Source organism: Pecten maximus, chromosome 1 (genome assembly GCF_902652985.1).
Source record: "Pecten maximus chromosome 1, xPecMax1.1, whole genome shotgun sequence".
Classification (NCBI taxonomy): Eukaryota; Metazoa; Mollusca; class Bivalvia; order Pectinida; family Pectinidae; genus Pecten; species Pecten maximus.
The window spans coordinates 15363922-15378995 of record NC_047015.1 but is presented as its reverse complement, the minus strand read 5'-3'; the positions used below and the strand labels follow the sequence as shown (position 1 = coordinate 15378995).

Sequence of the window (15074 nt, the reverse complement as noted above, 5' to 3'; positions counted from 1 at the left end):
ATGTGTGAAGTTGTTAAGATGTACAGCAAATTATATGTTGGAATTTGTCCCTGTGTAAAAGTGAATAGATCCAACAGACAACTTGACAATTTTCTGTGAAATAGTGCATCATCTGTAATGCATGACTATACAATTTTCTGCCTACATTTTGTTTAATATCTTCATTCAACTTCAAATTTTGCATATTAAGCATCTGCCTGTCAGCTGTCCAGAATTTTGTCGTGTCAGGTGAAATTGTTATGTCACAACCATCTAAAACTTGTATACATTACAATTTTGAATATCTTATGATTTGCCTGTTTCTAAATTTGATTGTACTAATTTATGAGTGTGAAATAGTCACAATGATAACATGACAGTTAGCTGTAACAAAAGTAGCTCCAGTTCAAACAAATGTAAGCATTTCTAAAGGAATTCAGCCATATGAGAAGAATATCACCCCTGAAGAATGGGATCTGTAAATTCAATTTAATTTGTTTGTGTCTCCACACAAAAACAGGGCTACATTTGGTGCATGTACCAGTGTTATATAAGTACACAGACTTCAGTTACTTTACAATAGGTCATATACATGCAGATATCTTAATGTACACCTGTTGTATAAACAAAGTTGTTTTTCCATTCTTGAAATTTCATATTCCCATTGATCTATTTATATACAAATTTGTTCTTGAATATTAAAGTTCATTTGACAAGCTTTAGTTGACAGACCAGATCACACATCAGAGATATATGGTGATACCACAATACATCACATGTTAGATAATCTAAATGTTTTATTAGTCTGTATATACCCACACAATACTCCACCTTTTGTCCACAGTAGTGATGGCGATATAACAAGGGTGGCGATAGTATCAAGTTATATATATATAATTATGAAAATCACAACATCGGAATTGTATAAGAGATTGCATAACAAACGTTTCATAAAATACAAGCTGAGTAATACATATATAATTTATCTGCATGAGATAATCTGGCCGTAATAATGTTACACGATTTACAATATATATGTACATCAGCCATTTAAGTTTCCCCTTACAGAATTACAGTATCTCTGTTACATATTAAAAAAAGAAATGTGTAAGCTTACAACAAATTTGTATTGACTGAAGTATTTTCCTGTTATATATATCATCAATATAACAAATTCATGATCACACATAAAAGATATTTTACATTATAAGTTTCTAAGCCAGCTGGAACTCTTTTGGAAAGAAGGTTCTTGTTACAGTGAAGTAGCATATGTTTCCTTAATACACTACTGTCATATTGGTTAAGTATAATATCGGCTCCAAATGCACACTGAGATGACCTAGGCCAGCCGCCTATTAAACAATGTTTATGAATTGTAAATTACCTGGTGAATTAATAATGACACCTTTGAAAGGTCACTGTATGCATATTTATCTGGTATGCATATATATACAACTCTGGATTATTAGATAGGATTTAAGGGGAAACAATTTAATAATTTGTACATACATGTACATAAATAATGTACATGTACAATATATTTGCAGATAATTTATAACATCAGTTTTTTTTATCAGCTTTAAAATTTGTGACAATATAATGAAAAGAATATCCAAGTCGATCACATGTATTCAGATGCTTTGCATTGCTAGTCAATCAATGATTAGCTATATTATGACATAAAGAGAATTCTCTATATTATATCATAGTTGATAATTCTCTGTTTATCACATATGTCCTAATACAGTTGAATTTTGACTAATTATATGTGCAATGCACCTATAAGTAAATAGTAATAAATCATCAGTCACAGAAACTCTTGACAAACAATAAATTAATGATCCTCAGAAATTATTCCTGCATGGTGTATTATTTATAGTGGTATGAAATAGTTTGATGTGATTTTGGTATATTTTACTGGTAGTCGTTTGTATTTTCATGATTCAAATATTAAAAATCATTCTAATACAGGTCAAGTACGTATCCAATGCTTTATTTCCCAGCTTCTTATGATGTACTCAGAAATTAGGAAGGCATGAATGAACTACAAATCCTTTCAATTAATACAATTATACTTTGCAATTATAGAAAATTGAATGCGGTCATACTGGCATACATGATACATTCATGAAATTTAGTAATATAAGTGGATTACATATATGTTAAGTTGTGTACATGTATATAACACTTGTACATAGTATACATGTATATAACACTTGTATGTAGTATACATGTATATAACACTTGTACATAGTATACATGTATATAACACTTGTACATAGTATACAGTATACATGTATATAACACTTGTACATAGTATACAGTATACATGTATATAACACTGGTACATAGTATACAGTATACATGTATATAACACTTATACATAGTATACATGTATATAACACTGGTACATAGTATACATGTATATAACACTGGTACGAGTATACATTATACAACTTGTCGTATATACATGTACATAACACTGGTACATAGTATACATGTACATAACACTGGTACATAGTATACATGTATATAACACTTGTACGTAGTATACATGTATATATAACACTTGTATGTAGTATACATGTATATAACACTTGTACATAGTATACATGTATATAACACTTGTAATGTAGTATACATGTACATAACACTTGTATGTAGTATACATGTATATAACACTTGTACATAATACACATGTATATAACACTTGTACATAGTATACATGTATATAACACTTGTACATAGTATATACCTGTATATAACACTTGTATGTAGTATACATGTATATAACACTTGTACATAGTATATACCTGTATATAACACTTGTATGTAGTATACATGTATATAACACTTGTACATAATATACATGTATATATAACACTTGTACATAGTATACATGTACATAACACTTGTACATAGTATACATGTATACAACACTTGTACATAGTATACATGTACATAACACTTGTACTTAGTACTGTATACATGTATACAACACTTGTACGTATATACCTGTACATAACACTTGTACATAGTATACATGTACATAACACTTGTACATAGTATACATGTATATAACACTTGTACATACTACATAGTATACATGTATATAACACTTGTACATAGTATACATGTATATAACACTTGTACATAGTATACATGTATATAACACTTGTACATAGTATACATGTATATAACACTTGTATGTAGTATACATGTATATAACACTTGTACATAGTATACCTGTATATAACACTTGTATGTAGTATACATGTATATAACACTTGTACATAGTATACATGTATATAACACTTGTATGTAGTATACATGTATATAACACTTGTACATAATATACATGTATATAACACTTGTACATATAGTATACATGTATATAACATTTGTACGTAGTAATACATGTATATAACACTTGTACGTATAGTATACATGTATATAACATTTGTACGTAGTAATACATGTATATAACACTTGTACATATAGTATACATGTATATAACATTTGTACGTAGTAATACATGTATATAACACTTGTACGTAGTATACATGTATATAACACTTGTACGTAGTATACATGTACATAACACTTGTACGTAGTATACATGTACATAACACTTGTACATAGTATACATGTATATAACACTTGTACATATAGTATAAATGTATATAACACTTGTACATAGTATACATGTATATAACACTTGTACATAGTATACATGTATATAACACTTGTACATACTACGTATAGTATACATGTATATAACACTTGTACATAGTATACATGTATATAACACTTGTACGTATATATATACCTGTACATAACATTTGTACGTAGTATACCTGTACATAACACTTGTACGTAGTATACATGTACATAACACTTGTACGTAGTAATACATGTATATATATAACACTTGTACATAGTATACATGTATATAACACTTGTACATATATAGTATACATGTATATAACACTTGTATGTAGTATACATATACATAACACTTGTACATAGTATACATGTATATAACACTTGTATGTAGTATACATATACATAACACTTGTACATAGTATACATGTACATAACACTTGTACGTAGTATACATGTATATAACACTTGTACGTAGTAATACATGTATATAACACTTGTACGTAGTATACATGTATATAACACTTGTACATAGTATACATGTATATAACACTTGTACGTAGTATACATATACATAACACTTGTACGTAGTATACATGAACACAATATAACTACTACTAAATTCTGAAGTTCATATCAATTATGATTTAGACTTCAGTTATGCATGAATATTAGAAAATGTGTCATAAAATTTCAGTTTCATAATAGATTCAGAAAACTATATGTGTATGGATGCATGCATACAAGTAATTGAATTTCTTTTTGAAAATGTATACAAAAACTATCTGTGGTTTGATCTAGCAGTGATTCATCAGACACTTATGTATTGTATAATTCATCAGATGTTAAACATGTGACGACAGATTGACCTTTTCTCACAGTTTTACACTGTATATACTACACGTGTACAGGCCTATATAGATAGCATGTTTTGCACTATGAATTACGTACAGGCTTATATAGATAGACTCCCTATTTGTTTGTCCAAAGAAGATGTTTAACGGATCAGAAAGACATGTACATGTATATGATATTTACATTTATTTACTACTATTCGATATTACCAATTCAAAGCACATATTAAAACAAAGGAAAGCATTAATATTGTTTCATCTGTATAGGATGATTGAGGAACCTCAAACTCAACACCATTACACATTTAATAGATTCTTTCATGCATAATAATTCATATATATGCATGTACATGTACCCCTGTACCTGCAATGGCATTGTCTTTTAAGTTTAGATTGATATACCTGTATTACATAACAGCATCAGTTAGAGCTGTGGCTTTTCTCTACATACTTAAACACCTAAGTTCCTCAAGTGATTTTGATCAAACTTCACACAGTGTTAAAGGGCATTGCAGCTCAGTCAGTTAGAGTGCTGGCCACATAATATCAGGTGAAGATCCATGGTGATCGATGAGGGGTTCAACTCTCCCTACCCATGGTTCTTATTTGTTCATATTGAATTTTGAGACTGACCGACACTTTGGAGACCATTTTCAATTTTGATAGGTTGAAGTTTGTTATCACCGATTCTCTGAAAGTTCTTCATGGATCTTTCTCAAATCTCACCTACAGTTTCCCTTTGGTCTGAAATTGTACATGTCCCATTTTGAGACTGATCTGAAAACAAGATAGTCAAATGATCAAGAAGAAGAACAGAAAAGCAGCAATAAAAACAGTCTTACAAAGATCCAATAAAGGTCATACGATGGTGGCCATGGGTGACAAGATCTCCCTGGTCAATCTCTTGTTTAGAAAATCCTTTTCAGTGCTCTTACAGCTTCCTTTGAGGGATTTTCAGTATGCCGCAGGCTCTTATTTACAGTCAGAATTATATATAATATATTGGATAAGTATGAGGGTCAGGATATAAACTTCAGACACTTATACACGACCAGTAGCTAGCGGTGCTGGTAGCAATTAACCAATACTAAATTACTAATATGCTTGTTTGCTGTAGCTTGTACATGCAGTACAAACTTCATTTCACTGAAATTTTTAGCTTGACGGAATGAAGTCCAGGGGACCTGAGCTGTTGCTATACTCCTGACATTGGCATCCTCCGTAGACAACTAGCATGATAGGTTAATTCTGTTATAAAACAATCAGTGTTGTGTCAATACTAATGTGGATACAGCTGAGGTATTAGACATGTGTGTTCCTTGTGACAAGACCTTTCCATTGGTACTGCATTTGCAGACCTGTTGACCTTGACTTGGAGATCTTTTGACCTTCATTAAAACACTAATTCCAAATTTCAACCCACTTGGTGAGATATGTTGCCTTCTGACAACTCTTGTTATAAAGATTTTACATAGATCATTTATGAAAACTTTATGAATTTGTGTTTCAGGATTCCAAGGTCAAGGTCGCTTTAACTACAAATGTATATAAGATACAATGATACTGATTTGTACAGGAAAGAGGACATTTTTGTCTTATGGACATTTTCTACATCTTCTATTTAAGAGTAGTAAACTACTAACACACTGAATTTCCCTGGTGTATTTGACACTGTCATTGTATTACAGGAAAAGCTGGAAATGATCCAGTCCAATTCCTACAGGAAGCAGACAGAGCTAGAGGATGACCTAGCTCAGGTGACAGCTTACAAGGATGAGCTGCAGAAGTATATCCGTGAACTGGAGCAGTCCAACGATGACTTGGAACGCACCAAGAGGTTAGTGAATTTCTATACAAATTCATCAGCGTTTACAGTTCTATTAATAAGAAAGGTTTTGTTTGAACTCCCTGAGATAACAGGCATATTTCAAGGGTTCAGATTTCATAATATACAGTAGTTTACATATCTATCATTATATTACAACATGCTGTATAAAAGAACAGGTCAATATATTGATTTTGAGGAATTAACAAGAAATCCATCATTCACTCATTGCTTTGTTGTATGTGATTATCAAGATATCAAATGCATGTACATGTACTTGGTAAATGTATTTTCAGAGCAACAGTGGTTTCATTAGAGGACTTTGAGCAAAGATTGAATCAGGTAAGATGGCTATTCTATTAGGTATTGACATTAACCAAAGGCGATAACATTCAGATATAAATACCTGGTATTGAAATTCTTAAGAAGCTGACCTAGAAAAAGCACCAATAAACAGTAATGTTACTCTATTATTGTTAATATATTGTATTTACTACGTATACAATACATATATGTACTGTCGACCATCTCTGTTAAGCGACTCTCTGTTCTAAGCGACCATTTCAATTACTCTTGAGCGTTTTCCCTATATATTCTAACTCTATTAAGCGACCCTCTGTTTATGCGACCAGCGTCTGCAAGTTTTTATTCCAGTGATAACAAAAACTCTCTTAACAAGCGACCAGAAGTCTCCAGAATGCCTTCCATTACCATTTTCTCCTTGATAACACCAAGCAGTTTTACTTTTCGTGAAAAAGGAGGGGAGAGGAGGTGAAGAGATGGTCAAGAATTCTGACGATTTGACTCATAAAATAATTTTGCATGAGAAATATAATAATTAAGAAATGCATAAACAGCCAACTTACTGTTAAATCGTGATTTGTTATCGTTTTTGAGAAATTAAAACATATTTGCTAGTGAAAAAGTTGCCGTTTATGAAGTTAGAAATGCAGTAACGTAACTAATAATTGGGGCGGATGTCCGAACCAAGATTTCAGGAATTAAAAACAGGCATAGGAAAGTAATCTTTAGACTAATTAACCAATAAAATATGTAATTATAATAATGAAAAATGAATAAAAAAAAGCAAACAAATTTGTTTTGTTCAAATGGATGGTACATTTTTCATATGTATCATATCATTAATCATTATTGCCAATTTATAAAGTGAATAGAAAGCTTACGAACATTTATCAAATCTAAGATACAATCTCTATTAAGAGACCACTCTCCATTTTCAACTTCCCATGAGTGGTCGCTTAATAGAGATTTGACTGTATACTGGTATTTAATTACATACTTTAATTATAATATTTTTCTTTTTTATTACCCTTCATGTGAGATCCCATATTCTAATAATTCACATCACTTTGTACATTTTGTATTTCCTTTTGTTAAAACATCATTCCTAACCTTTGTCCTCATTATACATAGTAGAACATTCAACAATATCTATCACAGTGATCATTATTACTACGGTAAACCTCCGATTAATTTCGAACACGCGGATAGTTCGAACACACATTTTTTCTAGAAAAACAATAATTCATTAGCTAGTAATAGTTCGAACTATGGCTGTTTATAACTGATACCATTTCAGATAGTTCGAACTTGTCAAATGAAGAATGTAAAGTAAGATTTTTTTTTGGCAAACTCCATTGAAAGCTCGCAACGACCCGGCCCCAATGACCGGCCCAGAAAAAATGCCAAGATTTAAATTTGATCAACAAGCACGTTTAGGTTATTAGATTGTATGCGTGATCATTAGAATGCGTCTGTGATTTAATATATGCCACATATTAATTCAGTTTTTGTTACATTGCAAAATACACCACGCACGAGACAGCCGATTGCAAATTTAGGCCCCGACAATGTATAAATAACATGCGATATTTGTATTCGCGCTGTATGGCGAACTAAGAAATCGTCAGTGTATTTTCACATATAACTAGTGTTAACTTAGCATTATGATTATTTAATTGTGACTGGACATCTCTTAAGTATTGCCAATCAAGGTATTACCTGAAAACCTGCGACCTCACGCTAGGTAAGCAGACCACGCGAGGTGTCGCTTGCGGTAAAGTTGAAAGGATCGGCTGCCCGATCGTGCTGAGTGATGTGAAAAGCATTCATATCCAGTCAAAACAATCCACAGGTGTCCCAATTAGTGATGGATAATTTTGCAGGTATCAACTATGTTTGGTAGATAATACGACTGGGCATATTTAAAAGCAGACATGTTGATGTTCTGACCTAATTTTACCAACATATATCGCCTATTTTTACAGTAGTGCTTTCGTAAACGCAACAGGTTATGTAGACTGCTTTTGATGTATTTAAGAGACCATTTATTAAAATAATATAGCGATAGTTTCTGATTCAGATAAAAAATATAACCATGCAAAGATTATACTGTACAAATGTTTAACTTTTGTGTCACAAATGAAACTTGTACTGTACTGTTTTGGGGCCTACTGTAGCTACGCATTGCCCGAGCGGCTTCGCGTAATTATCGCGAAATGAAGAACGTTTAACGATCAAATAACATTGAATTAAATAAAATACTATCATTTTACTTACTTATAAATGTGCCATTGTTCAGGCCGCCGTTGTTACGTATCAGATTTACGATGGATGTGTTTGTGTCTCATGATTTTACTCTGCAGAGATTTTCGCCGATATTGACTCAAATAGTTCGAACTCACGCTTATTTTCTGAAGCATAATTTCGAATAATTCGAACGGGTTCATCAATATTTATTTAATTTTGTTCGAACTAACCGGAGGTTTACCGTAGTAAACAGTTGGTTTTCTATTTTGACATTGATAAAGTGCTTGATGTAACTAATCAGTTACCAATTAAAAAACCTTGTTTCAACTAATATCATGTGTAATGGAGCACAGAAAATCAATACTAACTACTGTGATTCACCTTACTTAAATCCATCGTAATGTAGAGGTGTATGTGTCCTGTATGGTCAGTAAATACTGTGTTATGTTATAGGCAATAGAGAGAAATGCCTTCCTCGAGAATGAACTGGATGAGAAGGAAAACCTCGGAGATACTGTTCAGAGGCTCAAGGATGAAGCCAGGGGTTTGTATAGTTAGATGTTCTAATGACCTTGTGATGGTTTTCATTTGCATAGAGATTTGCAGAATGTTTTAACCTAAGGTTAACATGAGGCTTTCTTCAATTTTTGATTCCCATGAATTTGAATGATCTAAATCATATCCAAGTCTACTCTCAAGGAAAAATTCCATACCTATAAAATGTTTAATGTACTGTCAAAATATGAAGACACAGCAAAAAAATCCTAAATCTATTTATAGAATACACTAAATCACGATCGTGGTTTGTGCTTCTATTTATATAATACACTAAACTATGATCGTGTTTTGTGCTTTTATTTATAGAATACACTAAATCATGATCATGATTTGTGATTCTATTTATATGATATACTAAATCATGATCATGGTTTGTGCTTCTATTTATAGAATACACTAAATCATGATCGTGGTTTGTGATTGTATTTATATGATATACTAAATCATGATCATGGTTTGTGCTTCTATTTATAGAATACACTAAATCATGATCGTGGTTTGTGATTGTATTTATATGATATACTAAATCATGATCGTGGTTTGTGATTGTATTTATATGATATACTAAATCATGATCGTGGTTTGTGATTGTATTTATATGATATACTAAATCATGATCATGGTTTGTTTGAAAATTAATCATAATTTAAATTAGAAGCCTTAATTGTATATCTGAAGTTATAACTAATGGAAATCTGTAACCATCAAATTAATTCAAACAAAAACAACAAAAAGTCTAGTAGATCATTTAGTTATAGTGAATTTTAATATAATAAATCTTCATTTTGTCAAAATTCATAGAACTAGAACCAGTCTGGCATCAGAATAATTCTAAATAATCATTGGAAATACCTAAATCTTTAACCTTTTTAAAAATTTGTATCTATGTTATCCAGATCTTCGCCAAGAACTTGATGTTGTCACGGTGAAGAAACCATCATTAAAAGAACAGTCACTTAAGGAGCCAGAGTCACCAGATGGAACTAAGTCATCACTGACCCCATCACCTGGCTCTACAGCTAACAACACACCGACAGACAGCTCCAACAAGCTCGTTGACAGTGGTTACATGGGCTCCCAGTTCATAGCCTCAACTCCCAATCTAAAACGTACGCATCTTACAAGGATTCTCAGTAACTCTTACAATCCTAGGGACAGTATAAGTAAGGGTTCTCTGTATAAGCAGTGTATAGAGCACATTGGTTTCTTTAATGGGGGGGAGGGTGGTGGATGGATGGAGGGAGATTTACTGTTCACATATTCTTAAGGCTTACAGCTGCCCAACATATATTTGGGGGGGGGGGGGGTTTGTGGAGGTGAAAAGCCTCAGTATAGTTGTTTGAAATCCTACAGTTCCAGGGTGTTCAGTAAGACATGGAGTTTGGGGGTAGGGGCTATGTATGGCTAACACTATATAGGTTTTGATGGTCCCCACAGGACTAGAATTCTAATTAAAAGGATATAAAGGCAACTTATTGCATGGGGTTTGCAAGTGGATTACAGTTTTTTCCCCACATCCACCCTCATATCAGATCAATTCATATCATGAAAATATTTGGGATGAAGCAATATCATTTGCATGTGGATATGGTTGAATTCCATTGCTTTTCTCTGTGATGCTGTTATACTCTGATGAGATAGCGTTATGATCAGCAATATTTAACTAACATACCTTTGTTGGTGATTAACATTTTACCTTGTCTGATGAATTGCCTATATATGCTTTACTTGTGTCATGTGACTGTATCCAGCTTCAGTATAAACACAAAACAAAAGAATTCATTTTAATGTCAGAATAGTTTATATCCAAATTAACAGTTTTATTTTTCGATCAGAAGTGTTCCGACCACTATTAAACACCAAAAGGTAAAAAACTTTATTAGTGCAAGAATTCTTCCAAGGGAGGTAATCAGTATCAGAAATTACCCTTTTTGAATATGTTGTAGTAATGAGCCAGTAGAATATATGAAGTTTACGTCAAGTATTTAACAACATTTAGATATCAATTATTTGTAATAATGATAGAACATTGGATCATGTTTGTACTGGTTGGGTGGGGGGTGGTTGTTATAGTTTTTGCATTGGTCCGTCCTTCCATGCATTTTATTGTCCAAGCTAGATCTCCTACACTACTTGACTCTGCCATTTAATACTTAGGGCATTGGTTCAATTAGGTAAATTGTCTTGCTTTTTTTTTTTCTTTCTGGATTGGACAGGGTTGTATTAGATGAATATATTCAGTAATGGCACTGTGTATAGTGATGATAGGAAATAAATTTAGTCACTAAATAGAGGTTCATATAAGTCATAGGAGTAAAGCTGCTATCGTAACCATTGGGGTTTAGTCTGACAAGTCTGTACATATAGTCTGACAAGTCTGTACATATAGTCTGACAAGTCTGTACATATAGTCTGACAAGTCTGTACATATTTAGGTTTAGTCTGACAAGTCTGTACATATAGTCTGACAAGTCTGTACATATAGTCTGACAAGTCTGTACATATAGTCTGACAAGTCTGTACATATTTGGGTTTAGTCTGACAAGTGTGTACATATATTCTGACAAGTCTGTACATATTTAGGTTTAGTCTGACAAGTCTGTACATATAGTCTGACAAGTCTGTACATATTTAGGTTTAGTCTGACAAGTCTGTACATATAGTCTGACAAGTCTGTACATATTTGGGTTTAGTCTGACAAGTCAGTACATATTTGGGTTTAGTCTGACAAGTGTGTACATATAGTCTGACAAGTCTGTACATATTTGGGTTTAGTCTGACAAGTGTGTACATATAGTCTGACAAGTCTGTACATATTTAGGTTTAGTCTGACAAGTTTGTACATATAGTCTGACAAGTCTGTACATATTTGGGTTTAGTCTGACAAGTGTGTACATATAGTCTGACAAGTCTGTACATATTTGGGTTTAGTCTGACAAGTGTGTACATATAGTCTGACAAGTCTGTACATATTTGGGTTTAGTCTGACAAGTGTGTACATATAGTCTGACAAGTCTGTACATATTTGGGTTTAGTCTGACAAGTGTGTACATATAGTCTGACAAGTCTGTACATATTTAGGTTTAGTCTGACAAGTTTGTACATATAGTCTGACAAGTCTGTACATATAGTCTGACAAGTCTGTACATATTTAGGTTTAGTCTGACAAGTCTGTACATATAGTCTGACAAGTCTGTACATATTTAGGTTTAGTCTGACAAGTCTGTACATATAGTCTGACAAGTCTGTACATATTTGGGTTTAGTCTGACAAGTCAGTACATATTTGGGTTTAGTCTGACAAGTCTGTACAGATTTGGGTATAGTCTGACAAGTCTGTACAGATTTGGGTATAGTCTGACAAGGCTGTACATATTTAGGTTTAGCCTGACAAGTCTGTACATATAGTCTGACAAGTCTGTACATATAGTCTGACAAGTCTGTACATATAGTCTGACAAGGCTGTACATATTTGAGTATAGTCTGACAAGTCAGTACATATTTAGGTTTAGTCTGACAAGTCTGTACATATAGTCTGACAAGTCTGTACATATTTGGGTATAGTCTGACAAGTCTGTACATATTTGGGTATAGTCTGACAAGTCTGTACATATTTGGGTATAGCCTGACAAGTCTGTACAGATTTAGGTTTAGTCTGACAAGAATGTACATATTTGGGTATAGTCTGACAAGTCTGTACATATTTGGGTATAGCCTGACAAGTCTGTACAGATTTGGGTATAGCCTGACAAGTCTGTACAGATTTAGGTTTAGTCTGACAAGAATGTACATATTTGGGTATAGTCTGACAAGTCTGTACATATTTATGTTTAGTCTGACAAGTCTGTACATATAGTGTGACAAGTCTGTACATATAGTGTGACAAGTCTGTACATATTTGGGTATAGTCTGACAAGTCTGTACAGATTTAGGTTTAGTCTGACAAGTCTGTACATATTTTGGGTTTAGTCTGACAAGTCTGTACATATAGTCTGACAAGTCTGTACATATAGTCTGACAAGTCTGTACAGATTTAGGTTTAGTCTGACAAGTCGGTACATATTTGGGTATAGTCTGACAAGTCAGTACATATTTGGGTTTAGTCTGACAAGTCAGTACATATTTAGGTTTAGTCTGACAAGTCTGTACAGATTTAGGTTTAGTCTGACAAGTCTGTACAGATTTAGGTTTAGTCTGACAAGTCAGTACATATTTGGGTATAGTCTGACAAGTCTGTACATATTTGGGTTTAGTCTGACAAGTCGGTACATATTTAGGTTTAGTCTGACAAGTCTGTACATATTTGGGTATAGTGTGACAAGTCTGTACATATAGTGTGACAAGTCTGTACATATAGTGTGACAAGTCTGTACATATTTGGGTATAGTCTGACAAGTCTGTACAGATTTAGGTTTAGTCTGACAAGTCTGTACATATTTTGGGTTTAGCCTGACAAGTCTGTACAGATTTAGGTTTAGTCTGACAAGTCTGTACATATTTGGGTATAGCCTGACAAGTCTGTACAAATAGCCTGACAAGTCTGTACATATTTGGGTATAGTCTGACAAGTCTGTACATATTTGGGTATATTCTGACAAGTCTGTACAAATAGTGTGACAAGTCTGTACATATATTCTGACAAGTCTGTAGAGATTTGGGTTTAGTCTGACAAGTCTGTACATGTAGTCTGACAAGTCTGTACATATTTGGGTATAGTCTGACAAGTCTGTACATATTTGGGTTTAGTCTGACAAGTCTACATATTTGGGTATAGTCTGACAAGTCTGTACATATTTGGGTTTAGTCTGACAAGTCGGTACATATTTGGGTATAGTCTGACAAGTCTGTACATATTTGGGTATAGTCTGACAAGTCGGTACATATTTGGGTATAGCCTGAGAAGTCTGTACATATTTGGGTATAGTCTGACAAGTCTGTACATATTTGGGTATAGTCTGACAAGTCTGTACATATTTGGGTATAGTCTGACAAGTCTGTACATATAGTCTGAGAAGTCTGTACATATTTGAGTATAGTTGATGAAGTATTACTACAGTCAACAGAGAATTGGATACAGTACAGATGCTACAAGAGATTTTGATAATCAGTCAATATAAAGAGCTGTATACTGTCACTGTAGAAATTTGGGTACACTGATGATTTTATAAATACCTTAAAATTTAGGATTTAAGAAATTGATAGTTCACTTAGTCATTTGAGTACATAATTTATATGCCATCTCTAAAGATTTTGTACATGTATAGTCACTGTAGTCAGTATGGAGTTTTGGGTACAGTCACATGAGAGGTCTGTAGTGGTTGTGTTGCTTTGTTGCAGGTCTGCCTAGTAACAATGGAGGTACCCCCCTCACCCCCTCTGCACGTATCTCTGCTCTCAACATTGTTGCAGATTTATTACGAAAAGTTGGAGTAAGTACACAATCAATATATAAAAAACTGGTACCTTCCTATTTTTAATGTGTTAAGGTTGGAAGGATTGCAGTTATCAAAGATCATGTTGATAGACACTATCTTTAGTCATCAGTTGCAGATATGATTTGTCATTATCTACATTTGTATATCATTATGAGCATGTGTAAGTAATATTAAATATCACAATATCATATTGTATTGTAAAAAGATTTAA

At 33.0% G+C, this 15074-nt stretch overlaps 1 protein-coding gene across 2 annotated transcripts in view; it reads left to right on the top strand.

Moving 5' to 3' along the window:
• Positions 1-15074, top strand: part of LOC117325847 (nuclear distribution protein nudE homolog 1-like) — a 31884-nt gene that overhangs the window by 5649 nt on the left and 11161 nt on the right. For both annotated transcript variants that reach the window (XM_033882353.1, XM_033882345.1), the window contains exons 3-7: positions 6185-6333; positions 6618-6663; positions 9325-9415; positions 10326-10538; positions 14766-14857. In XM_033882353.1, the coding sequence (XP_033738244.1) occupies positions 6185-6333; positions 6618-6663; positions 9325-9415; positions 10326-10538; positions 14766-14857 (591 nt within the window). The remainder of the gene's footprint in view (positions 1-6184; positions 6334-6617; positions 6664-9324; positions 9416-10325; positions 10539-14765; positions 14858-15074) is intronic.